The 26,992-nt window shown below is 41.3% G+C and overlaps 1 protein-coding gene across 1 annotated transcript in view; it reads right to left on the minus strand.

Annotated features, from left to right (window-relative positions):
* Positions 1 to 2,170: 2,170 nt before the first annotated feature.
* Positions 2,171 to 26,992, minus strand: part of dner (delta/notch-like EGF repeat containing) — a 49,992-nt gene continuing 25,170 nt past the window's right edge. The window contains exons 2-13 of the mRNA XM_068709101.1: positions 24,055 to 24,423; positions 23,853 to 23,950; positions 18,581 to 18,744; positions 16,404 to 16,552; positions 15,424 to 15,577; positions 14,601 to 14,714; positions 8,810 to 9,043; positions 5,461 to 5,583; positions 5,221 to 5,334; positions 4,877 to 5,008; positions 4,276 to 4,522; positions 2,171 to 3,509 (exon numbers count right to left, since the gene is read on the minus strand). Coding sequence (XP_068565202.1) covers positions 3,398 to 3,509; positions 4,276 to 4,522; positions 4,877 to 5,008; positions 5,221 to 5,334; positions 5,461 to 5,583; positions 8,810 to 9,043; positions 14,601 to 14,714; positions 15,424 to 15,577; positions 16,404 to 16,552; positions 18,581 to 18,744; positions 23,853 to 23,950; positions 24,055 to 24,423 — 2,010 coding nt within the window. The 3' untranslated portion in view covers positions 2,171 to 3,397. The remainder of the gene's footprint in view (positions 3,510 to 4,275; positions 4,523 to 4,876; positions 5,009 to 5,220; positions 5,335 to 5,460; positions 5,584 to 8,809; positions 9,044 to 14,600; positions 14,715 to 15,423; positions 15,578 to 16,403; positions 16,553 to 18,580; positions 18,745 to 23,852; positions 23,951 to 24,054; positions 24,424 to 26,992) is intronic.

Below are 26,992 nucleotides of genomic sequence, written 5' to 3' on the forward strand. Positions count from 1 at the left end.
TGCTTGTGATTTCTGAATGTCATCACAGACGACCAGTTTGTAATGCTGCAAATTCAGGGGCTTTCATCAGTGGGCCATAGGCTCAATCCCCATTGTGTTACCTCGTTCGGTGATGGATAATGACTTAACAGACATTCAAATGAAAATCGTCAACATTATTACTTTAATATCAAATCAACATTAAAACATGTTTTTTTTTCAGCTGGACACCAAAAGGCTCTAGTAATGATATTTAGCACCATTGTAAATTGGACCTCAAGGTCTCAGAGGATTAGTCATCCAGACCAGAGTATAGCCAGCCAGTAATGGAAATGTGGTTACTTTAAAAAGTTTCACAAAGACAGCTAAGGGCAAAGTCAAGTGAATTGCAGCAATGCCCACATATTTTAATCTTCTTAAGCTTCTCAAAAACAACATGTAGCAAAACGTTCAGTCTGCCTGACTGTTTTGAATGGGTTTGTATGACCTTGTTATTCTAAAAGTGCGGTCTGGGAATCCACTGAAGAATTATCCATAATTGTGTCGAGTGAATTAGTTTGACTGCTGCCAAAATGTTGTACACATTTTAACTATTGGGTGATAATGCTGTTGTTGTTTTTTTGCTGAAAGTGATACCGTTTTGTAATGAAACCAGGGAGAGACGTGTTTTGGGACCCGTGTCGAGCCAAACTGTGACTACTCTGACCTTCTGATGCAAACAGATGGCAAAAGCCGAGCACAAGGCCTCCAAAGCAGACCATAAGCAAAGGTGAGAGCCGTCAGTGACATCTGGTGCTCCTGCAACGTGTGTGTATGTGCATGTTTGTGTGCACACACACAATATGTAGGTGTGCTGAGCGACATGACTCCACAGGCTCAGTCTGTATTTAGAGGTGTTTACATGGGGAACATCTGGATAAAGCCTGAGGTCACTGAGGGTGTTCACTTTATTCACTCCATAAAAGGGCTTTCCCACAGCTGAGGGTTCAGTCTGGTGGGTTTGACCCTGGGACGTTACAGAAAGACAGACACTGCAGATTATTTTTCATTTTGGTTTTTGCTTACATGAAAAAACAAAAACAAAACAAATCAGGATCAAAACAATTGGATCATTTTAGCCCAAAACGTATTGCAGCATGCTCTTTGTTTCTCTGAATCGCTACAACAGAGGTGGAGAGTGGAAAGTGAGCACAAACCACACTTCTATAACAGCCACCTTTATGGTAAATATACCAGGTTGAAATAAACTGGAATTATCCTCGAAGGTTGATTCAATTGATGCAACTACTGTACGTTACTCCATTATACCAGCCTTAAAGAAACAGTCAACAGTACCGCTTAATAAATAATAGTAGGGCTGTGTATTGGTAAGAATCTGGCGATACGATCCATATTATGATACAGGGGTTACGATTCAATATATGTTTGCAATGTATTGCAATATATTACAATACTGTAAGCCAGGCGACATTTTGCAATATTTTAAATCTATTTTAAAACTAGCTTAGTATAAAGAGCAAACCACCATATGCATAACATTAGTGAAAAACGTTTTCTTTTTTATGCAATCAGAATGGTGGGATCATATTTGCATTCATCACAGTCGCTGTAACATCCAACCTCAAAGTGCTATTTTTTGTGCAATCTGAGCCGCTATCTAACACAAATCTTTGCATGTAAACTATTAATCAAAAATCGACACACAGTATCACAACAATATTGCGATACCCAAGTGTATCAATATTTTCTCACACCCCTAATAAATAGCGACTTAAATGTTTTGATATTGTATTCTCATTTATCTAGTTTAAACTGATGTCAGGGTTTTAACTAGTACAATGAGGGCTGGGTCTCTAACTAAATATATTTTTGGCACAGACCGAAATGTGTCCAAAGTAACAATAACAGTACAGTAATGATGACTAAGTCCCATTAAGTGTCCCAGTAAGCTATTCCAGTGAGCCATGCACACACACACACACACACACACACACACACACACACACACACACACACAATACTAGGCCCTCCACTAAGTGGAATGCAGCTTTTCCCACTATGAAGAGTCAAAATATCAGATGCGAGGTCTATTGGCACTACTATTTAAAACTGTCACCTGCCCCAATCGCCAACACTTGCTGTTGCCAGACAACAACATGCTTCACATGACACAACAGGCGAGTACTGTAGATTATGTTCACTTGAATCTTTATTGTTTTCATCATTCAACATAGATAATAGGTAACCATGTGGTTTAAAATGAGAGGATAAAAAATAGAGGATTAGCTGAGCCTGTTGGTAAAATATTGCTTGACTTTGAGAGGAACAACACAGCTGCACGGACAGAGAGGTTTCCATTGGCGGGACATAGAAGCACATTTATTCTGGAATAGATATCATCCCTCTCAGTCTCCTCTTCTTCTTCTTCCTCTCCAACCTAAAGCCAGAAACTTTTCAACACCGTCAACAGGTGAATTTGTACACTAGCATCAACAGGTACTCTGAGTAAAACCAACTACTTTTCTGTGCATTGAGGAATATACCTACCTATTATCCTAAAAATCACTGAAATACATACAGTAGGATGGCAGGGTCACAGTACTCCCACTTTCTTTACTATTCATAATACCATTGAGAGACTTGCATGTAAATAACAGGACAATATGCAATTATTTAAAAAGAAAATGTGTGTGACTAGTATTTTATACTTGTGTGTATTTAATCTTCTAACCACAAATTACCCCCAAAATATTTGGCACAATCTTGACAGAGAGAAATACAACTGCAATGAAAAAAACCCAACAACAAGTACAAAGGATTTTAAATTAATGCAGAGAGAACATCTAATCTAACCATGCACGAAGTAAGGCAACCTACTGCAGATTTTTTTGTTAAGATATAGAAAAAGATACAGTGTATGCACCAAGAGGAGTGCACCTATTTCTACCACACCTGTAAGGACTGCTGTCAGCACTGTCTGCTGAGTTTACACTTAGAAATTTAGGCTTTTGGGTTGCTGGCCTTGCCGACGGACAGACTGTCTGGTGCAGACTAAAGTCCTCTTTATTACAGCAGAGGTTACGGTAGTGTCGCCCATCATCAATAACTAAAGTAATGCAAAGTATTCTCTTATGCTACAATAAAGCCTTATTGGAAAATATATTTATCATATTCCGGATTTATTCTTTTTAAACTACAGTATGTCAATGATAATTTTTTCTCCACTTTACATTCAATTTTGTTTTGCTGTTACTTTTTTTTCTTAAGAAATACTTCAAGATTTATACTGACTTTGTGTATATATATGTATACACATAAATGTGTGTGTGTGTGTGTGTGTGTGTGTGTGTGTGTGTGTGTGTATGCACAAGTGTACATGAGCAGTGTACAGCTTGTGATGTGTTGGGATTGTTGTGTTTTACAAATCCTTCGTCTTGATGAGGGTAACCAAAGGCTTGTCGTCAGGACTGTAGTCTTCGTAGGCGATGGGAGTGGCATCGTACATGGCAGGCCTGGACTTCTTGCCAAATCTGATAAAAAAGCATAAACACTGCATCAAATAAAGTTTGTCAATGTAGCCCATATACTTTGTTGGTACTGGATGAGTGATACGGTGACAGATACAGAGTACAGAAACTTGTATTAAAAGGTCACTTTAGTGTTTTAGTGTTGCACTTCTATAAAGTTAGGGAGACTCATAACAGACAGAAAATGAAACGTCAAAATGTAAGCATTGTAATATCCTATCTTTTAGCTTAAAACCACCGGATCCGTCAGTGTCATTTTGTTGGACCCTCCCTGCCTTTGAAATGCCCCTGTGCTTTAAACTCAAGGTCCAAAGATTGTAAATCAGGCTGTCTGCTCGAGATTTAAACTTTCCCAGCCAAAGCTGAGATAATCACAGCTGATAACATCATCATGTTCTCCAACGTTATAAAAGAAGAAAGCTCCTCCAGAGCAACAAAACAGTTTTCAGAGAGGAGTAAGCTACTCCCCATGTCTCGTAAACTGACTTGAGCTTCCAGTTTATTCTTGACCTTGGAAACAGCAATTGACTTCTTTGCTTTTATTGGGAGTCACGAGGTCCACAAGCTCCAAGAAAAGGCAGTAAGGGAACCATGAGTTGAGAGTGTGAACTGACCGTTATCTGTGAACTTGGTGCTTTTACTTACTTGGTCCTTTTTTAAAGGGAAACCCCACCAACACATACGTACACACACAAAGCTCTGACGTTAATTAACACTCTTCCTGTGAGACTTTGTCAATCCGTCAATATATTCCGATCCCGTCACTGACCTGGCGTGACGGATGGAAGCGATGGCGTTGCTGAACTCGCTGTCGATGCTGCGGCAGTTGTAGAACTCCTGGTAGGCGTGGCGCGACGAGCCCTGGTACTCGATGCGGCTGATGCGGCAGATGCCCACGATGAGGATGATGAGCATGAGGACGAAGGCCACACACAGCGCTCCGATGATGATATAGAGGGAGTGACGGGGCATGTTGGTCAGGGTGTCCTCGGTGTGTGCTGGTTTCCACTGCAGGTCTGAAACAGACACACACACACAGTTGTGTTTTCATCACTTTAGAGGACGTTACATTGACTTACATTGATTTCTTGGAGACTTACCGTAACGCTTACCATAACTGCGTCTAATCCTAACCATTACACCAACTTTAACCTAAACCTGACTTTACTCTAACCTTAAACCAAGTCTTTCCCCTGTAATGTAATGATTCACGTGAAGGGGACGTGCCTTTTGTCCTGAAAAGGAAGGCGAGTCCCCACATTGTGACTATATAAACAGATTTATGTCCCCACAACATGAGTCATGCACACACACACACACACACACACACACACACACACACACACACGCGCACTCACACGCAGACTTACGGATCTCACAGCTGGGCCCCACCCACCCAGGTGGACAGTGACAGGTGAAGCCATTTGATTGGTCAATGCACGTGCCTCCATGGTGACAAGGGTTGCTCTCACACTCGTTGACGTCGACCTCACACTTCTCCCCTGTGTGGACATGAAAGGTTGTGTTCAATGACAACTAGAACAACACAGGCAAGAGCAGGAACCGAGGCTCACAGTGTTCTGACTCCTGATGCAGTCGTTTACAAATCAAGCCTTAACACCCAAGAATTGTTATGTGTCACAATCATTTTATAACCCTGCCATGTGAATCATACTAATAAGGTAGCCGGTCTAATAATGGCACCAGCGCTCACCCAGGTATCCAGGTGGGCAGGCGCAGGAAACATTGAGTCCTGCACTCTCACAGTGGCCTCCATTTTGGCAGTGCATCTTCAGACAGGGATCCTTGTAGATTTCACAGTGTCTGCCTGCACAACCACACAGAACATGTCTTATGAAAACCATTACATACAATAGTCTATGTAGACGCAAACTCACAGATGTGTGCCTGCATCTAGAAATATTCACAAACTCTGTCATATATACATACATACCATCAAACTGTGGCGTGCAGACACACTCATAGGCATTGATGAGATCCCTGCAGGTGGCGTAGTTCTGGCAGGGGGCAGACAGACACTCATTGTACTCCTCTTCACAGTACAAGCCATGGTAGCCTTAATGGGACACACAACAGTATGTAATAATGTAAGAGTCATTTAATAATGAATCATGTTATTTTGCTGATGCAACCAGAAGATGTTCTAACCTTGAGGGTTTTGCTGAAAATTGTATGCTGAATTTAACTGTGATCAGCAGTTAGTGTAAGTCATTAACTTTTACTGATCTTACTTCTCAAATGTTGCGGTGTAGCATTTGATGGTGCGATGGGACCTGCATGTCTGTAAAACAACCTTGGCCTCGTCATGAACGTTAAGATTAGTCATCACTTCCTCTTTCCCTATAATACTGCAGAGAGCAGTTTCATCATGGAGCTCCACGTTCAATTTAGATTTTCTTTCTTCAATACTGGTCCACAGGAAGAATGCACAAGACACCGCTAACAGTGTAGCAACACATTTTGGGATTTGCTTGGATTGAATGAGTTAGAAAAGTGTGAATATATTGTATGCCCAGTATTTTCCCTCTGAGTTTCAATGGCATTGGGCATCAGGTCAAATGACATGCAGTGCACTGTGTTTTCCATAGGATGGCAGCTGTGTACTGAGGCAGGGTAGGACCTGCAACATCTGAAAACACCGTCAGTGTATGAGTAACAGACAATCAGTTAATCTGTTTCTCAGATAATATTTAGAAGCTAAAAAGAAAAACACAAAGTGTAATGTACAGCTTGTGTCCGCACACTGCTAAAACAGTTTGCGGGCTGGTTATGAAGATACAGCTACTAGAAACACAGGGAAACTCAAGGACAGAGTGAATGTCAGTATATGTTTTGTAACTCAGTCACTGTGTATTTCAATCTGCAGTATTTAGGCTGAGCAATAGTTGTAATGTATGTAAATGCGCTGATAATTGGATGTACCTTCATATACCTCATCACACTCACAGCTGCTCTTCGTAGAAACGCTACACCATCTACGACTTGAGAACCAAAATCACCAGAGGACCAACGTCTCTTGAGTCCTTACACGACTATGTGCAGCAATCTGTTTTCATTAGCGCTGCTCCCACTTTGACTACATTTCTTAACCGGGTCCCAGTGCTGACAAAGTTTCAACAAAACCTCCCTGGGCCTTAGCTAACATGTGTTTGGGGAAGGAGAGAGGTGGAATTAATGAGGAGCCCGGTTAGATCCTCTAGGGTCCCGTCTGTGAAATGCCAGTGAAATGTCAAGTGCCTTTCCAAGACTGACTGCTTTCTGTGAGCTGGCTGGTGGGCTGGCAGCCTCTCAAGTGAGCTGGATTACAGGAAGCTGAAGGATGGATCCTTCTACATATCAGCTCCCCGGCAGCCTTCTTTCAGACAGCCATCAGGAATTTACTCAACACATACACACACACACACACACGCATTAGCACACTTATTCATGGCAGATAAGCACACATATTACTGTATCTATGAGCACACACGCACATACACGCACACAGACACACAGACACACACACACACACACACACACACACACACACAGACAAACACTCATACCTCAGACACCAGCTGGCATTTTAATGAGCTGGAGAAAAGGTCAATTTTGGTCCAAAACATTGTGTGCGTTTGTGTGTGTTCACTGTAATGTCTGCTAATTACAAATCACCAATTTCACCAATCCCATTAGACAGGGAGGTCTGAGTGGAGACATTTGATTGGAAGGCGGCATCTGCTTAACTAGCATAGTCACAGACACAGACAATTGATTGCAAGCCCCCCCTCCCACACACACACACTTCACCATGACAACCAGAAAACAGAGGATGAAAGGGGAATGAGGTGAGGTAAACGGCAGGAAGATAAAGACAAGGAAGGACAAAGGGACACGTAGAAGAAGGAAAAAATATGAAAGAAATGCAAAATAAAAAAAGAATAAGACTCAGGCTGTGGGGAAGAAAAAAAGATATCTGAATAATTGGAAAGCAACAGACGACTGCTCTGCATGCCGTGACAAAGCAAGAGTGAAAGCATTTGAATAAACACGAAGAACATGACTTATGGAGGGATTATGGACTCAAGAAATAACTCAAATATTCAGGAAACTGTTTCTCAGGTTAGAAAAAAAGCTAGAAAAAAGCTCATACATCATTTAAAATACAATAAGTGAAAGAACAGCTCTGTGTCAATTCGTCTGTGTCCTGCAGACTAAACTATCAAGATATGTCAACACCATCCTGGTTAAATCAAGAGAGACAACAAAAAGAATGTAAGAATGGGAGAATTGACTAAGAGATCCAGATGGTGAATGGCTTATACATCTTACTGACAGATGGTATAAACAGAGAGCAGTAAGGGCAAAGTTTCAAAGGATGTTTATGGGCCAGTGGGTAAGTCATCTATCTCTCCATCCCAGCAAGGTAATTGCAAGACAGTGGATAATGATAAGTCATCATTCCACTCAATTGATTTCATCACAGAGGCATCGATGCAAGCGCCGCAATCGTCCTGTCTAAAAATAACTCATCATTCACCCAGACGATATTTACTGCTACTCTTGAGTCTGAGCTCATGCTAGAAGTCACCGTCTTTTCACTCATCACTAAGCTCTATGGTGCTGGTTGTAAAGCCAGATCTAGAGTGGTGAAGATTCAGAAGATATCTTACAGCTGTGGATGAATTTCTGAATGGACGGAGTATCGAGTGCAAGGGGTCCGAGGGATCAGGGGTACCAAGACAATAGCTTCTGTTGGAAGTGACTTATATAAAAAAAAAAATTTGATGGAAAGTCCAAGTGATGATCTTGGAATTGAAACCTTGATTAGGTTTCTTTGGCTCCCGATCGTTTAAAGTATCTCCCAATATCAAGTGTGATCGGATATATTCTGTTCCTGCTTGACAAACCTGCAACACAGGTTTCATTTGACGGTTTCCTTTAGGATTTTCTTTAATATTTGTGGAGAGGGGTGTCAGGGTGGATCAGCTGTGATGGAGAAGCTTTAGGGAAAAAGGTTGACAGGCTGTCATCTTTAGCATGAACAAAATACTTCAGTTCAGGATCTCTTTACAACCAACAGTCCTTCTGTAAGACTCCTGCAGAACAAACACTTAAACTAACTGCATCTTGAAAGAAAGTTCAGACTCTATCCAGTCTAAAGGCACATAGGTCCTATAACAGATGCCCTTTTTATTAAGTAGACACTGTTCAACAAATAACTAAAAACAAGGTGGGCAGCATGACATCAGCTGCCAGCAGCACCCTGAGCCATTTCTAAAAAACCTTACTAAACAGCTCACCTGGGACACACAGACACCTGTAGCTGTTGCCCACGCTGCGGCAGACCCCATGGGCGCAGGGGTTTAGGGCACAGAAGTCCACCAGCTGGGCACACGTCGGGCCGGTGAAGCCTGCTGTGCAGCTACAGCCGAAGCCCAGGGGGCCGGGCCCCTGGGCGTAGCATGTACCGTTGTTGTGACAGGGGCCGGAGGCACACGGGTCCACCTTCTGCTCACATGTAGCCCCCTGGTAGCCTGCAAGAGAGGAGAAGGTGTGAAATACACAGAGAGAAAAATAGAGAGAAAACCATGGGGAACCAGCACACAAATAATGAAAGTCCTCATATACCTGGAAGAAAACAGAAGCTTGGAAAAGCTGCCAATACCCGTGATATTAACTTGGTGACCTTATCAACTGGAAAACATTAAGCAACAGAGCTGAGGTGCAAGAGCAGTCCTATTGCCAATTCTGCAGATGTAACCCGTCTCTAATTTGATCATTTCAAGGCTTCAAATGTACCTACCTACTTGCAACAAGGTGGGGAGAGTGGCACAGCAGGGGTTGAGTTAATGTAGATCAGGTGGTGCAGTGCAAAATGTGACATCCACTTTGGCATGGACTCTTCTGTTCACTAAGACTGCCTCTTAATGCAAATAGGCTCAAAAAGACACGTCTGTGGGTTTCAGGGGCACACAAAGACCTTTCGACTTAAAGTTAAAGTTAAGTTTAACTTTAACTTAAAGTTTTGTCTTTAATTTGATTTCAAAAATCATTTCCACAAACTATTATACTACTATAACAAAATATGATTTTTTTATGTCTTTAATTTAAGGTAGCGTCTGCACTGGATGTTTTAGAGCTTTCTCATTCACAGTTTCAATCTTTGCAACCATCCGAGGGCAGCAGGAATCATGCGTTTGTTCCATCTGCAGACTTGTAAGCCACTTTACTTAAGTGATGCATATGCTTCATTCAGTGTGGGTGCCTTAATTAAATCTCATGGCAGGCAAAGCACGAGGGAGTACAATTATGTACACAAAATATGTGCACAAACTTCAGACACAAAATTGTATGCTTGCACAACCAGTCATTTATTCCACATACTGTAGATAGGCCTGTCACAATAATTATGTTATTGACTTATCGTTTTCAGACATTTTAAGTAATTTTGGGAAACACACTAATAAGCATTCTTGCTGAGTTAGATGACAATATTGACACCCCTGTCTGCAGGTTTAGTAGGATATGAATCTACAGCCAGGAGGTAATTAGCTTAGCTTAGCTTAGCATAAAGACTGGAAGCAGGGGGAAACAGCTAGCCTGGCTTCTTCCAAAGTTTAGAAATACTGCACGCCTATCAGCACTTAATAAATTCACATAACAACACATTAGACCTCATTTGTTTAATTCATACATGAACGGAAACGGAAACATTTTGGGGGAGTTACGTGCTGTCAGAGAGCCAGATTAGCCGTTTCCCCTTACTTCCAGAATTAATGCAACAACCCATTTGCTGTAGATTCATATTCTAACGGATTGCTCATCTAACTCTCAGGGGAAAAAAGCGAATAGAAGTAGAGAAACTATTCTTTTAATGACTGCCTAACAACTTTGCAGAAGCCAATGTGGGGAGAGCGACAGCACTGATAAAAAGAAAAATACAGCACGTAATTTGGATCTGTCACCATCTACTACCCCAAATCACCACATCATGCTCTTTTGTTTTATCCCTTCCTCCTCATTGTTAAAGACAAAAACACATTGTGAAAGCAGCTCAACAGAAAATGAATTGTTGCCGTTGACAGGAATGACTAAACTATTGTGTTAAAAGGAGAGTAGTAGTGTTTCTGTCGTGGCTTTTCACCGTCTTTGTGGGGTGACAAGACCTAAAGAAGAAACCAGTGGCGTCAACACACAACCACTCATTAGCATGTGAGCCTCTGCTATTCTCACCTAACCTTGTCTAAAAATAACTTCCTCCCTCTTTTCTTCCAGCCCTTCTCCCCCCTCTGTCTTCACCTCCCCATGAGAGCTGCTATTGTACTGCAGAGCGGAAAAAAGACTCTGTACATGTATATATGTATGTACATGTGATTTACAGTAACACCGTAGTAAATCCCTGTACTGACTGCACACTCCATTGAGCTAATGAAGAAATCTTAAGCATCCATTGATCTGCGAGACTTTATTTCACTGGGTGAGGAGGACATGTATCATTCAACAGCAGAGAGGCAAGAGTAATCTGCAGCAGAAATCTCACCCAAATCTCTCTCTTTCTCTCTGTGCTCCTTTATAACTCCTCTGCCTCCTTCCACGTCTCCTCTTCCTTTCCCCACACTTGCAAAACACACAGATGCTAGCCCATGCGCACACACTTAATTAAACACCCTCTTGCATACATTTAATGTTATGATTTGTATTTAATCCGTCATTGTTGAATCCCCTGCTTTCCACAGTGTTTAGCTCCTTTGCTCTGCCAAAGAATTTCCGCCTCTTGAGCTCAAACGGTTTCTGTTTATTTGTCTAAATTTCTATCCAAATAGGCACAAACACACACACACACACACACACACACACACACACACACACATACACACATAGTAACATGGGACCTGGCTGACATAGAGGTGTCTGTTCATTCCTGCTGCTGGCATTCAAACCTGCCAACATTAAAAGCAGTTAACAGTTTAAATTTAGCCAGCTCGCTCACTCCCCCCGCCCTGATAGTTCTGACTGGAGGCAGTCACAGTACTGACACGCACACTTCCTCTTCTGTCAGTGCGTATAAGTGTGTCTGTGTGTGTGTAAGTGAAAGAAAGTTAACAATGTGGCAGTCTCTGATGAGGAGTGAGAGGGCAAAATTGACTTGAGCACATCTGTGAAAATCTAATGTTTAAATGGTATTCCTACAGATTTGAGCTCTTTATCACTTTACTTTGAACTGACAGAAAAACTGGAAGGCAGTCAGAGTAAAGACCTTAAATGTCAGATACAATTATTTATATCAAATATATATATTAAATTGTAAACATGTGAACTATAGTCGCAATAAGGTCTGATTAGGGTAACATCCCAGAGTCCATTTAGTTGTTATATCTCTCTGGAAAGCTGTTTTTTTTTTTTTTTAGATTTGCTGTTGACAGGGAAACAAATATTAGCTTCTATTCCGGCAGGGTGAATCTATTTTAACATCCCTGCCTCCCTTGTGATGTTGCAAATGAAAATACGGCTTTTGGTCTCGTAGTGATCACAGAGTTGATGCCTCTATGATGATATCGGCGACAGTTGTCATGCCATACATCATTTTATTTATTGCTTCTGTCTGTGCTGGAACATTGCAAGTCAACATGGAGGTGTAGTTTATTTGGGTGGGAGGGTAGAGCTGTATCTGTGCCTCTGTGCCTGTTCATTTGGCCATCTGAGTGTGCTTACATTTCTTTACCTGTGGAGGACACTACTGTATAAATCAACTCCTAATTATTATTTACTGTAAAGCTTCCTACTCTTTTCTGTCCTTGAGAAACATGGACAAACAGACAGAAAAGGAACTTGTGACTTCTGCTCCAAAGATTCAAGGACTTGGAATGAACGCTGGAGGAACAACAAACTTTTTAATACATTTTGTATTCTCCTTTCTCTTTGGTATCTCTCCCTGTTATTCCACATAACTTGGAATTGTAATAAAATCCTTTTTTGATACAAGATTAAATGTTTTCTTCTACTTGGAAACATTTCATTACTGTGAAGGATCTCCTTTACAGTACCCATGCTAAAAAAGACTAAAAACATTCTGATGTAAAACATCACCTTCTACTTTTGATTATTTGCCCGAAGGCTGTTTACATTTAAATAATCCTCCCCTGATGTGTTCATCAGTATGGAAGCACACCTCTGCTCATCTCTGTGTGCTTCTCTAACACACACAAACTTGTTTTTGTCTCCAAGGAATAGATGCAAGTTGTTTTTATGTCCTCCTTGAAGTCCTACCCAACCCAAAAACATAAACAGTACACTTTCTTTAACAGACAGATGATGCCGTGGTGTCATTTAGCAGTCAACAACCTTTACCTCAACCTTACTCGTCCTCATGATGCACAGTGTGCATCACAGATTTATTAAAAGAGTTTTTCTTGATGCTGTGTGTCTGTGTTTTCTTGCAGGAGTGTGCGAGTGTTGTTCAGCATTATGATTCAATTATTGATTGATAATTTGTTAAACAGCGTGTGCCATTCTGAGACATCCTCTGCTATGGATTTCCCATTTTGAGTTTGTATGAGTGGAGCTCTTCTTTTTTTGGTCGATTATATTCCCGCTCATCTTGAAGTTTTACTTTTTTTTGATTTGATTATTATTCTTTTCAACATGTATTACTGTCTGTCCGTCCAGGGAGAACAATCCCTCCTCAGTTTACTCTGATGTGTTTTTGCATGTTTACCATGCTAAAGGGTTTTTCTCTATCCGAAGTGACAGTCCAAGGTCAGAGGGTTTGTCTGCTGTACCGATTGTAAAGCTTCAATGCAAATTTGTGATTTGTGATATTGGGCTATATAAATAAAATTGAGTTGACTTTCTACATCTATTCCAAACAAACTGCCTACATATTTCAAGCTGTTCATACGGCAACATGAAATCACTTTCTCAGCACAAAGTGTATCACTCTTAGTAAGCCATGACAGGGTGACAGTGAGCCAGCATGCACAATACCAGGACCCTGAAACTGAAACAGCTAAATGGAATTCAGTCATCATTCATTTTATTATTTATACCTGTGCTTTTCCTGCTGTGACATCTCAAAATGTCTTGTGTGAAAATGACCTATGGTTAAATGGTTTACAAAATTGCAAAGTTGGACATGTTTTCCTAAATGCTGTATTAGTCACTTTGGTGATTAAACAAAAAGAAAATGGTCCAAGGCAGTTTGACATATTGATTTACCGTGCTGCTACATGAAAAATAAATGCTCAGAGGTAATTTGTCCAAAAGGTCTCTCGGACCCAGAATTATCCAATAAGCTGATGAAATGTTTAAAAGCCCTCTTTCAACAAAGTCTCCCAGCGCTAATATAGACGTGCTGGCATGGTCTTCACCGCCCTTTCTCTCGTTTAATGAAAATACCTGCGTCAAAAGCGATGGATTATGAATTACTTTCCTCATTGGAGACCTTGTTTTTCTTGGCAGCTGCAATTCAGTCAGGTGTTGCAGTGTGAGTGAGACCTCCAACAGATCGAGAATGAACTGACTGCTGGGAGCTATACCTGGAACAATGAAACAACCTTCCCGCCAGCTTTTACATCCATCTGCTGTTTCTTTATTTATGTGGCCAGGGCCATTGTTATCTAATGTTTCCCTGGTGTTCTAAGAGAGAATACACACTCCGTATACACCGTTGCCCGTATGTGGTGTACGTTAATCACAAACTAGTGCGCTCTTATTGAGAAATGCAGTTTTGCAGTCACAGATTTCCCCAGAGAGGCTAATGCAGGTCGCTGAGGCTATGAGGACTAATTAGGATAGAGGATGAAGGTTTAAAATAAGCATCTCAGTGGCACAGATACTGTTAACCACGCAGATACACAGCGTGTATAATAACTGGAATCAGATGAAAAATACACTTTTTCTGTCTATATGTCCCTCTCTGTGCGTTTGTGTTTTCACATAGAAACACAAAAAACACTGATTTTGGCAGAAATGCTTGCGTAATGTGTATATTTAATTTTCTTCCAAAAATATGTTTTTTTTATTTTAAAATTACAATACTGTGCAACCAACAAAGCAAATAGAGATACAAAAATATTTATATAAATGACCTACCTTCGGGACAATAGCACCTGGGCCCGGCCAAGCTGCTGAAGCAAGTGGCTCTGTTCTTGCAGGGCTGAGAGAGGCAGTGGTCAACCAGCAACTGGCAGCGCTCCCCTTCATAACCTGAGAAAAACGCAGTTTATAATCACTACTACTTGATTTATTTCATTATATTCAGACAAATGCAGCTAAACGTGATCTGTGTAAGATTGAGCAAAACAAAAGTCAACTACCAATAAACAGCCTAGTCATGACAGGAATTCTAAAGTTGGAAGTGTTTTGCTATTTTGTACTTACTTTTAAAATGTTTGAGTTATGAACAATTGTTTTTTACTTGCATATAAATGTATGTCTGTTGTCTATTGGAAAGATTGTTTTGGTGAACCCCAGCAAGAGAGGCAGCTAATGGGGAGCCAACTAAATATGCATCTTCTTTTTCCTGTTTAATTTTTCCAGTCAGCTGCCCACACTGCTTGTTTGCACAGTTCCCTAATGGGGAATGACAGGCAATCAGCGGTCACCTCCGACATTTACCTTCCTACCAGAGGCCCTCACTTCAAGTCCCTGCCTTAAATAAATCTGACAAGGTTAAAGGTTCAATATGATCTCATCTCTGTTCCCGTGCTTTTATTCAGAGAAACAATGAGAGAGGGTTCCAGTTTTTACATCTGCAAAGCTCTAATCAAACAAACCAAGACCACAGCAAGACTGAGACTATTCATGTAGCTGCATACACGTGTGTATACAGCTTTGTCTGTGTTTAAAGGCATCCAGCATGATGCATGCACACTCACACACACACACACACACACACACACACACACACACACACCTGGTGGACAGGCGCATGTGAAGTTGCGTCCTTCACCCCCCTGTCTAACGTCGGTGCAGGTGCCGTTGCTGTGACAAGGTCGGCGGTGGCAGGCATCGAATTCCTCACAGAAGATTCCAGTGTAGCCGTCCTCACACTCACAGAAGAAAGTGCTCTGCAAAACACACACACACACACACACACACACACACACACACACACACACACACACACACACATTTCACAAGTCAAATCAACGAGCCTTGAAGGTGAAACGACCGGAGATAGCGATGAAAGGAAAAAAAATCTTGTGAAACAGAAATAATGAGATTGCACATTGAAAAATTATTCAGTAACATAACAATGCACTAACAAGCAGCAGAGACACTGTTTGATTTTCTCAAACAGCGAGGGGAGCGATAATGAGAAAAAGAGAGAAACCGTGAAATGGTCTCGGCAACACCTCCCTCTATATTTCTACTTTAGTTAGTTTTTTTTTAGCACGTCCGGTGAGAATCTCTTTTAGTTCAATGTATGGATGTGGAGGGGACCAACGGGTCTCTGGTGGTTCCTTCTACTTCATTGTCTTCAGGGGTGCGGCTATACCAGGCCAGAGACTCGCATGCATTTTGATCACAAAATGAATGAAACTGTGTTTTCCGACTGCTAAGAATGTGTCGCGTTGCATTGCTGTAATCTGTGGCATTGCGTTGTGTTGCTCTGTACCATTCTGACCCGTGTTCTTTTGTTTTCTGTTGTGCTCTGCATTGTTCTCTGCAAAGTTTTTTTCTGCTGCACTTTTGTGAATAATGATCAAAATGCACTGGACACAATGCTGCAGCTGCACTGATAATGTTGGGTTGAATGGTAAGTCTTCTTTTGTTTAATGTGCAGATGCATTATTGTTATGTAAGGTGTGAAGTGAGCTGCAAGTATCCGTTCAGTTTCATTCACACCAAAGATTATGTGTTGTTTTCATGAGAAGAAACATCATTTCTCACCTCGGAGGGCTGTGTGATACATTTGCCTTTCCCAGAGCACTGAGGGTCACTGAAGCTGCTGCCGGGCTCCACACAGCTGCTGGCTTTCACCGTCAGGTTGAGACGCAGGGTGACCTCCGGGGCTGTGGGGGTGCCCACACGCAGCACGCCTATCACAGAAGAATTGAGGGAAGTTTTAAACTATTCATGTGGTGTTTTTATTCATTCATTCATTACATTTTAAAAATATGTACCATAAGCAGATAGTATAAAACAAATGAGCCCCAATTCTAGAAGAATATGCAATCAGACAGCATTTTGAAATGTGCTTTGATTGGCTCTATGGATGGCAATGATGGTATGTTGGTTGGACAACCACCGCCTCCACAACTATTGAATACATCTTCTACAGACATTCATCGTCCCCAGAGGATGAATCCTATTATTTTTTCTTTTCATCTAGCACCACCACGGGGTTGTCATTTGTGGTTTTGAGTGAAATGTCTTCACTATTGAAACTATATGAACTTTGGGTCATTCATGTCCCTCTTACTATAAATGTATTAACTATGGTGATTCCCTGACTTTTCATGTAGTCCCATCATCAAGTTTAAATGTATCCATTGCTTTGGTTTAGGACTAAATACCTGCTAAGCGTATGAACTTCCCATTAGCCCCAGCTGTACTTGGTGTTTATAGCCAATAAGCAATGTTAGCATGCTAACACTCTAAACTAAGATGGTGAACATGATAAACACCTCCTAAATATCACTATGTTAGCATTGTCACTGTGAGCATTTTGGCATTTAGCTGACGTCAGCCTATGCACAGCCTCAAAGAGCAGCTAGCATGGTTGTAGACTCTTGACGATGCTTGAGGACATAATTTAAATAACTCCCTCCCTAAAGTGAACCTTGCTGCCAAAAAACAATTAACCCTCATGTGGCTAAAGGTGTTAAAGAACTGATGCAGGCAGCTCTTCATTGTGACTGAAATAGAGTGCATGCCTCTCCGTCTTGTCTCTCTGGGTCTAGAAGTTCAGAACATCTCTCATTATACCTTCAATCAAAGCTGACAGTTATATGGGCGCTTGGATAAAAATAGCCATATAGTGAATACCAACTGCCATTTTTTAGAGCCTGATCTGAGCCAATGAGCTGCGAGTCCACCAATGACGAGACTTTGACGATGCAGTCTCCTTGGCCAATCAGAGGGCCCGACAAAACAACTTATGCTTCTCTGTCACCCCTGACCAAACGATTGTCAGCCCCAATGACATGGAATGTTGGACCTGCGGAGTCACTGCTCCATCAGATTGTGAAAGCTCATTGCCAACATTCAGATCCAGTGACGTGTGAGGAGGGAGATGCAACGTCACTGCTCCTCCCTCCGCCCTCCTTACTGATGCTATGCATGCATCTTCCTCTTGCAGTTTGACCTTCAGTCCTCCCTCTTTCTGCATCCTGTCTTTCTCTTTAATCCCTTTCTGTTTTGCCATCTCTTCTTTCCCCGTCTTCCTCCCTCCTTATCTGACTCTTCCTCTCTCCCACCCTCCATTATCCTTCCACCCCTCTGATTTAACTCCCCAATGTCATCGTCCTCTCTCTCTCTCTCTCTCTCTCTCTCTCTCTCTCTCTCTCTCTCTCTCTCTGCTTAATGAAACAGCATCAGGTATGTTGATCACACACACAGAGGTCAACCAGCCTTTCAGACTCTAACTACCCCCCTCCAAAATCTGTGTATGTGTCTGTGTGAAGCACAGTATTAAAATACAGATGGAATATCAGCATAAATAGCCGTTGTTTTTTTTTCTCAATATGCTAATCTAACATTTTGACTCATATATGCAAATATTATGCGATTCTCCCCAATGTCATGTCAGGAATAAACGCTGTAAATACGATTTATTTAGATTCATTAGTTCCTCAGATGTGTTTGCCTCAGTTGTAAATGAGCGATTTGGAGGTATTTAAATGTAATGTTATCTTCTGTTTGTTGGATGAACAAATTAAATATCAAAAACAGAGATAATGAAAGTATAATTAAAATGATACATTATGACTAAGATTCTGTTTAGCCAATGAACTTGATATATTCTGCAGCCTCTCGCCCATTAGTTCACAATAATGATAAAGACGAACTGATATGAATGCTGTTGTTGAAAACTGCATCATATGCTTGTATACATGACGTCTTACTGAGGAAGTAGTTTTGTCCCAGAGGCAGCGAGCGGTCTGGCACCACCAATCCATCGGGAGACTGCAGGAACCACATTGTAGTGCCGTTCAAAATGGAGGAACGGAGGAAACCCTCTTCATTCACACGCCACAGCACCGGAGCTCCACTGGCATTCACCACCACCCTAGTTGGAGAGATGAAACAGGGGAGGGAGGGATGGAGGACGAGGACATGACCGGGGAAGAAGAATCAGAGAGAATATATGATTATTGTAGGCTTTCTCTACAGTTTGGACCAAAGCTCAAATTTACAGCGATTGTCGATGATCCCGTTTTAATTGGTGACAGTTCTCAGCTGCTCTTTTAGCTTTTGTACTGCAGGTCTGCAGTATTCACAGTTTGAATAATGGATGGTACCAGACAATATATTGAGAGCGCCAAATATAAGAAACACAAACTGCACCATTATTATTTTGTGCATCCAGAGAACACTTGATTCAACTTCCCCAGACATCTTGAACTAAAAAGTCAACAAAATCAGCATGAAAGTTAAGATAAATGAACTCATCCTCTATGTAAACTTCTCTACTTCTTCTAATCCTTATTTCAGTCAATTTAAGAAGATTAATGAAACATCGACCTCCATTCTCCACTCATGTCGGTCAGCAGCAACACAGCAAGCTGACAGTCGGTGTCTTACTGGTTGGACACTTTGTCCCGTGTTTGAACCCAGCCTGTTTGTTCTGCAACCTGGCATCATGGGCAGGTCTGGTGAGTAATGGCTGTCAGAGGTTTGGCCCAGTGTGGGGTTGGTGTTGAAACACTGTGACCCTCTTGTAAAAAGGCATTTTCTTCGGAGGCTATCCTTCATCAGGACCTCATACAATTTGTACAAAATAATGAAAACCAAGATGGACCAAATAGAAACTGGAAAAGCAGCAGGTTCAACATGGAAAGAGATGAATAGAAGAGTGAGAGCACAAACAAAGTGTGCAGTCAATTTTTAATGCTGCTGCAAGGTAATGCCCTTAACTTTGGTCTCTCCTCCACATTGCTTTCTCTATTTGGATGCCTTTTGTGGTTGAGGATCCTCACTGATTAAATACCTCTAAACACCCCTCTAACCTCACCACATCTGAAAAGGTCATTCACATATCTACAAAAACAAATACAAAAAAATGTACTTTGTACTCTTAGCTTTTGTGCATCAATAATTACTATCATCACTACCTCTACAGTACCTTTCAGTCAAAGAGCAGCAGCTGAAAGTGTATTACAGTGACATTACATTACATTTAGCAGACGCTTTTATCCAAAGCGACTTACAATTGAGTATCTATCTACACACCGTAGGCACAGCTTAAGTGGGGTTAAGTGTCTTGCTCAATGACACATTGACATGAGACTAGTGGAGCAGGAGCCGGGGATCGTTGCATTACGTGTTAAACATTGAAATGTGTTTATTACACTTAAAAGAATTGGATGGTTGGCTTCACACAAGTGGAAACACGCGGTGAGCCACAAGCTGTTCGATTTGTTATTATAGCCATCAAGAAAAACATGGGAGTAGTCGCATGTGTGCGTGTATCTGCGAGTGCGTCTGTCAGCGGCTAATCTCACATTGTGCTGCAGCAAACTACATAACATTTTGGGTGCCCAGTTATGGCTGCATGCTCAAGGGTCTCGTGGTTGCGGTGACTCACTCTTTCTCAAAATACCTTTTATTGCCTGTTTTATACTGCTATGGACTGCCTGGTAACTCCTCACTCACTACTCGGTCCCCGGTCGGTTGGTGCCGTTAGTGCTAACACAGCTGAACGCATCTCCGATCTCCGAATCGGTGCCAAACTTGCCCTGCATGCTTGTATAAGAGCTAGCGATAAAATAGTAATCAGTGCATCTTGAACAAGAGCCAGTATTTAACATATGACAATGTTTAAAAAGGAGACCTTTTAGAACCATAAAAGAGAAGACTTAACATTTCTCTTTACATGAGCCACCTTCAGAACTTCAGAAATGGCCTTCTGTCGGGAACAGATCAGAATATAAAAAGGACATATTTAGGTTGTGTCCATTTCACAAAATTGTTGAGTGAAGAGGGAGCTGAGCCTGAAGGTGAAGCTATGAGCAGTGACCGACATAATAAGATGGTGGACAGGCTACTTGCTGAAATGAGTTTTCCTTTGCAGGGTGTCTGGGCTCAGCCTGAGGGACAACACAGGGAGCTCAGATATCTGGGGAACTACTGCTATTTCAAGATGAAATGAGCTATTAGTATATAATTAGTAGTTAATACATGGTGAATGGTGAATTGACTTGCATTTGTATAGCACCTGTTTATTCTTCTGAACACTCAAAGCCCTGTCCACTACATGTTATCATTCAGCCATTCAGACACACAAATGTCTTGCCCAAGGAAACTGGAACTGGAGGAGCCGGGGATCGAACCACCGATCCTCTGACTGGAAGACGACCCACTCTACCTCTGCTGACGCATATAGATTTACGGTGGATTTACCACAATATCTTACTGTATTTCATAATAACTGGAACATACAGTTAAATATTCATCCTTGAAATGTAAATTAACAGTTAATGCTGTCAGTTAACCATAGCGGCAGATAACTGTAATTTATCAGAATAATACATTATTTTCTGTGAAGTGGTTGAAATACACTTCGCTAAGTTCAGTGAGTTACTAATCATCAGACAAGAGCTCGAGCTCAAGTAGCTGTAACGTCAGCGAGCTAACAGCATAGCCAACAACAAGTTTGTTTTTGTAGTTTGTTTTAGTTGTTTTGAATTAAATGCAAACGTAGCAGATTTTATTACCCTTTGTAAATAAACAATAACATTCTCTTATATACTGTAAAATGACCGTAAAAAACAGTTATTCCACCATCACATACTGTAATCCAATATACGATAAGATACTGTTAAAATAAATTACAGCAACTGCCGCAGTAAAATAACAGTTCATTACCGACTTCTCTGCTGCCAGTATTTCACTGTTATTTTACAGTGAAATTGTTGAGAGATTTAGTGGCCAGTTAGTTATTATTGATTTAATTCATCAAAGCAATTACATTAATTTGATTATTATTTGAAAGAATTAATATTCTCATGGGTAATATTCAGCATCAGTGTTGATATTGTTATGCTTGTGTCTGTAATCTTCTGCAGTGGTGACAACCCCCTCTCTCTCTCTCTCGCCAGCTCCTTGGGGGACACAAGAGCCCCATTACATTATTATTATTAGGGGCAACATCATGGACATCCTTGACCGTTGCCTCTGCATTATTTATTGACCCTTATTTACGGAACCATTGTAATTTTTTCTGTTTAATAGCAAAAATGCTCTGAAAAGATGGAGTACACCTGAAGCGGAGTAATGCAGGTAATACAGTGTCTCAGAAGTGGGTCATGAAGAGATTACAATGGAAGGTTATTAGTTACAAAAGCTACGTAATGTTGCCAACAAAAGTTGCTGCATGAGAGGTATGCAGATAAAATGCTGTGCAAAGTAATTTCTATTGTATTTTCTTTTCATTGCAGTGTTTATGCAGACAATATTCTGTACAGCATGCTCTGTTGTTATTCTTGTTGATTAGGATCCAAAAAGCAGGGTTCATTTTGTAGGTTAAATTCTGGGAGTTTGTGTTTGAAAACCACTGTATCACTGACTTACTCTGTTGGAATGTTTCATATCTGTTGTCATCTGTAACCACAATTAATCCGGTCAATTAATACAATCGCGTCACTGACATTGATTAAAAGTAAAAAACCGCAGTTCATTAAAATTATTTTTAAATTAATCAAATGAATCCTTTATCTTTAAATGTGACATTTTCGTTTCTATCGGGCTGGCAATGATAATACGTCTGAATGATTCGTGTGAAATCTTTCCTCCTGGGAGCCTAACCAAATCAAATTAATCTATTTACTTCTTCTCTACAGAAACAAGGAAGCTCTGGGTATGAAGCAACTAAATTCTCAGTTTACTGGTTTATCTTTCACAAACAACTGTTTTATTCTATTCTATTATTAAAAAAAACCAACAACAACAACAACAACAACAACAACATGATATCGGCCTCATATTCATGGCTGTCCTGCTCTCTAAAAATCGGCTTTGCACATTGAATAACACATATTGCTCAACCACTAGACCACATCCTGTGTGCACTTTTACACCCCTAAATTAATGCTGCATTCACATTAAAAGGGTCAGACTTTAATTATGAGCAGCGGAGACGGAAAAACTGTCAGCCACCTAGTTGTAATTCAGAGATATTCGTGAATTTCTGGCAGCTAAGATATCTCCGACATGGTGAAAAGAGCTACATTAGAGTCAACATGAGGTGAACTTAATAAACTGAAGGTCAACATGATTCTCAGTTGGTGTTGACATTACTTTTAATAGAAGAGTGCTCTGTTAAAAACGGTCCTGCACAACCACACAGGTGTTTTTTTTATTCTGGCTGATTACACCTCTGCTCTGATTGGAGTTAATTATTCCACATGATAATAGAAACGATTAACGTGTAACACCCAGCAAGAGTAAGAAAACTAACAGGAGGGTCCATCAAGCACAGTCTGTGCACACCTACCCAGTCCTGAGAAGTGGTCCAATTAAGCCTGAGTGAAATCACCTGTGTGAGTGGACTTTTAAGTACCAAATATTCACTTCCTGATTGATGTACACTTTTGGTAGTTGATTATTTACTTGTTGTTTTGGCTCTTGCTTTTGGAATCTACTGTAATTACTGTTTATCCAAAAGGTGTAAGCTACAGGCTGTCACTCTGAGTCATCTTTCAAGTTTACAGGGAGCAAGTATTGGATACACAAAAGATAATTTTTTGGTGGACTACTCATTTAAGGCAAAGTTGGATTACCATCCAGACAGAGTGGGAAACTGCCCCTCTTGTGGCAATTAGTTTGTGGTTATTTGAGTAATTGCACATTTGCCAGGGATCGAATAGTAAAAGGATAGACCCATACCCAAGTATGCTTACATGGTGTTTATTCCTCTATGAGTTTAATAAGATTACTATTATAATATAGTATCTAACCATTGCAGTAGTTTCTGGGTCACAGGGCAAAATATGATGAAGCTGCCAACTACAGATGGGTAGTTAAAGGCAACAGGATAGATACTGCACAATGCAAAGAGAGTGGGAGGAACCGGGCATTAATAGGGGGCCCACAGCAACATTTGGCCCCGGAGCCCCCGGCTGGTTAATCTGGCCCTGCTTTAAGAGGAGAGCAGTCAGTCGTAAAAGTTACTCTTACTTTACAGCTGTTTCTTCGGGCACTTCCAGAGACAGAGTCAGTGTTCCTGATGTCAGCTCACACAGCTCAGGACTCACACAGTGCAGACCCTCCGTCACCTGAAACACACACACACACACACACACGCACACACACAAACATATGTTATGCATTTGAAAGATAAACCCACAGGAGCTTTAACTGAGCGTGGAAGTTATCTTACCCTGTCTGCTTCCCACGGCACCACCAGCAGCCTCTGGCCAGGTTTGGGTTGCCATGGCTGCAGGGTGGGGGGTGGTGGCGTTGTGTTGGAGCGGATGGTGGAGGGGACGGTGGAGGGGATGGTGGTTGGCTGTGGCGGCTGAGTAGCGGCCGTGGTGGTGGAGGCGACGGGGGTGGCCAGTTCAGGCGCGGAGGGGGTAGCGGGGTCCCACTCGGCAGCCGGCAGGTCCAAAAGGATCTGATCACACCTCTCCCCCTCGTAGCCTTCGGTGCACTCACAGGTGTAGGCCGGCTCCCCCTCCTCCCCGCCGTCGCTACGGCTGCAGTTTCCATGGAGACAGGGGCTGCTGGCGCACGGGTCTGTGAAAAACTGAAAGAACAGAGGAAATAAATAAAAACAGGAAGAGGCAGAACAAAAAACATTATCGTCCAACTGTGTTTTTTCAACCTCTGTCATTCCATACTGGACACCTAATTTTATTTTGGTCTTTTTTTGACACAATGAAAGCCTAAAATGTGAGCATCCAGCTTAATTTTAAATGGGTCAAGGAGTGGGTCATTAAAACGCTGGAGAACAAGAAAGTGTAGTCATCACTACTCAACTGCTTCTTTTATTGCTGTCTGACTCAGCTGCCTTCTTTACACCACTCATTTATTTATTTTATTACATTTTGTCTCTGTGTTCCTGATAAATTGTTGCAGGTGTGCACTTCTTCCTCCCTCGCTCCATTTTTACACTCTTTCTCACACACACACACACACACACACACACACACACACACACACACACACACACACTTTGTCCCCAAACAAGGTTTTCCCTCGTCATGCAGCGATGAAAAAAATGCATCCTGACAGCCTCCTTCATGCTGGTTTCCACCCCCCATCAATAATTGATCATATTTGCAGGTGAAAAAGGACAAAGCCTAGCTCATGAAGCTTACTGCCTGACACTGTGTTGCCTTTTGCTTGGTTTTCAGAGCTTTCTTAGGCCTAAGAGCGTCTATAATCCTGTTGCCTCTATTTATTTATTTTGAGCAAATTCACCCAGAATCACTCAGGTATCTGCAGCTCCAGCTGTCTGATTCAAATGTGTTCAGATAACAGTTTTAATAAAAGCGCAGAGAAAAGAGAGGGTGTGAACAGAAGGATGGTATTGATGCGTGTACCAAATCATCTAGATATAGATGTGCATGTGAATGTGCATGTGTGTGTCTGAGAGAAACAGTGAGAGGCAGAACAACAGAGAGTCGTTAACAGTCCGCTCTCTCCACGACCGAGTAACAGCTCATTAGTGCTAATCTCTCTCAGGTTTTTACTCGCGATGCCTCTATCAAACATTGTCTTTGCTCCGAAGCACAGCGGTCCCAACCGTCCCAGCACGCCACTCTCTCTGGTCTTTACACAGTCTGCTGCTCTTATCTCCTCTCTAACGGCACCAGGGATTGAGTTTATCTACCTTTAGAGGACAGCGGCGCTGGCTCGTCTGGGTTAAAGGACACATTAGAGTCCAGCTCATGAGCTTTTTCATCTGTCGCTCTTGATTTCTCCTCCATCCAGCCTGAACAGAATGTCCTCGAACACAGCGGGACTTATATATACACACTGTATAGTTATGGGATGAACAATAGGATCTCAAATTGCTTTTACACACATTAGCAGATAATGTTTCCTTTCTTGTGCTTACTTAGTGTTTTAAACTTTACTAGGTACATCAAGAAAATCTAATGCAATCAAAAATCTTAAAATTGTGTGCAGTTTATCAAGTACACACGTTGGCCCCAGCACTTAAATTGTGAAAGTTTTAAATCTCTGTAAAATGAAATTACTTAAATTAAGGTTAAGTAATTTGAAGAATTCACCTTTGGCGCTCAGACATTTTAAAGGGTATTTTAATGAAATGTTACAGCTTACATGATTAACTGATTATTAAAATAAAACCTTATATGAATTCATGGTTGAAGTGATTGTTTCTTACAGGTGTAAAGATTCTGGACTTAAGGCTAATTGGTTGGTTGCATGTCGGGTTAGGTGCCATTATTTGTTGTGGTGACTCTCAATTAAATTATGTAATTTTCAGATTACTTAACAAAAACTGTAATTGAAGTCAGTGATAGATTCATTATGAGGGCATTACACAGCCATGGTCGACTCACACAGGTGTTTTCACTTATTTGCCTAATTGGTCCTCTTTTAAGGACAGTGGAGGCGTATAGAACATGTGATTGATTGGCATTTTTGTTACTCTCTAGTCTCACCTGCCAAGGCATGACAATTCACACTTTCCTCACTCCTATTGGTACAATATATTCAGATTGGTGACTCACATAATCCCCAGGTTATAACTATTCAGTGTATATGGCAGCCATTTTCTATGGTGCCATTAGCATTCATGTACTTAGTTACTGCCTGTCCTCCTGCATGATGTTGCTTCTTATTCTCTGGCCCCAAACGGCTCACATGCCCCAGGCTCTGGCAAACCATGCGAATCAATTTCCTCTAAGCAGCTGATTATAACTCACATTAGTCCCTTTATCTATATTCCCACATGGACCAACAGGCTGAACAAAGACATTCTCTTGGGCCAAATGAATTGCTTCTCAAGGTGCTGTGATCTACAGTATTTGCTAATTTGGGACGTTCACCCTGAGCGGGAAGGATCGATACAGCCGGAAAGGATGGAAACAGCAATGCACTTAAGCCATTGGTATCATCAATTTAAACACACACACACACACACACACACACACACACACACACACACACACACACACACACACACACACACACAATGAGTTAAACAGAAAACTTTAAGGTGAAATAGAAACAACTGAAAGTCTTGTTGTTGAGTTATGCTGCACCTAAAATGCTGAGTGTGCAAGATCAACCAAATTGAGTAACAAAGATGTTAATATAAATAAACATATATGAAGAATAAA

This window comes from Cebidichthys violaceus, unplaced genomic scaffold (genome assembly GCF_023349555.1).
Source record: "Cebidichthys violaceus isolate CVI_PGR_0920_01 unplaced genomic scaffold, fCebVio1.0.p SCAF_1, whole genome shotgun sequence".
Lineage (NCBI taxonomy): Eukaryota > Metazoa > Chordata > Actinopteri > Perciformes > Stichaeidae > Cebidichthys > Cebidichthys violaceus.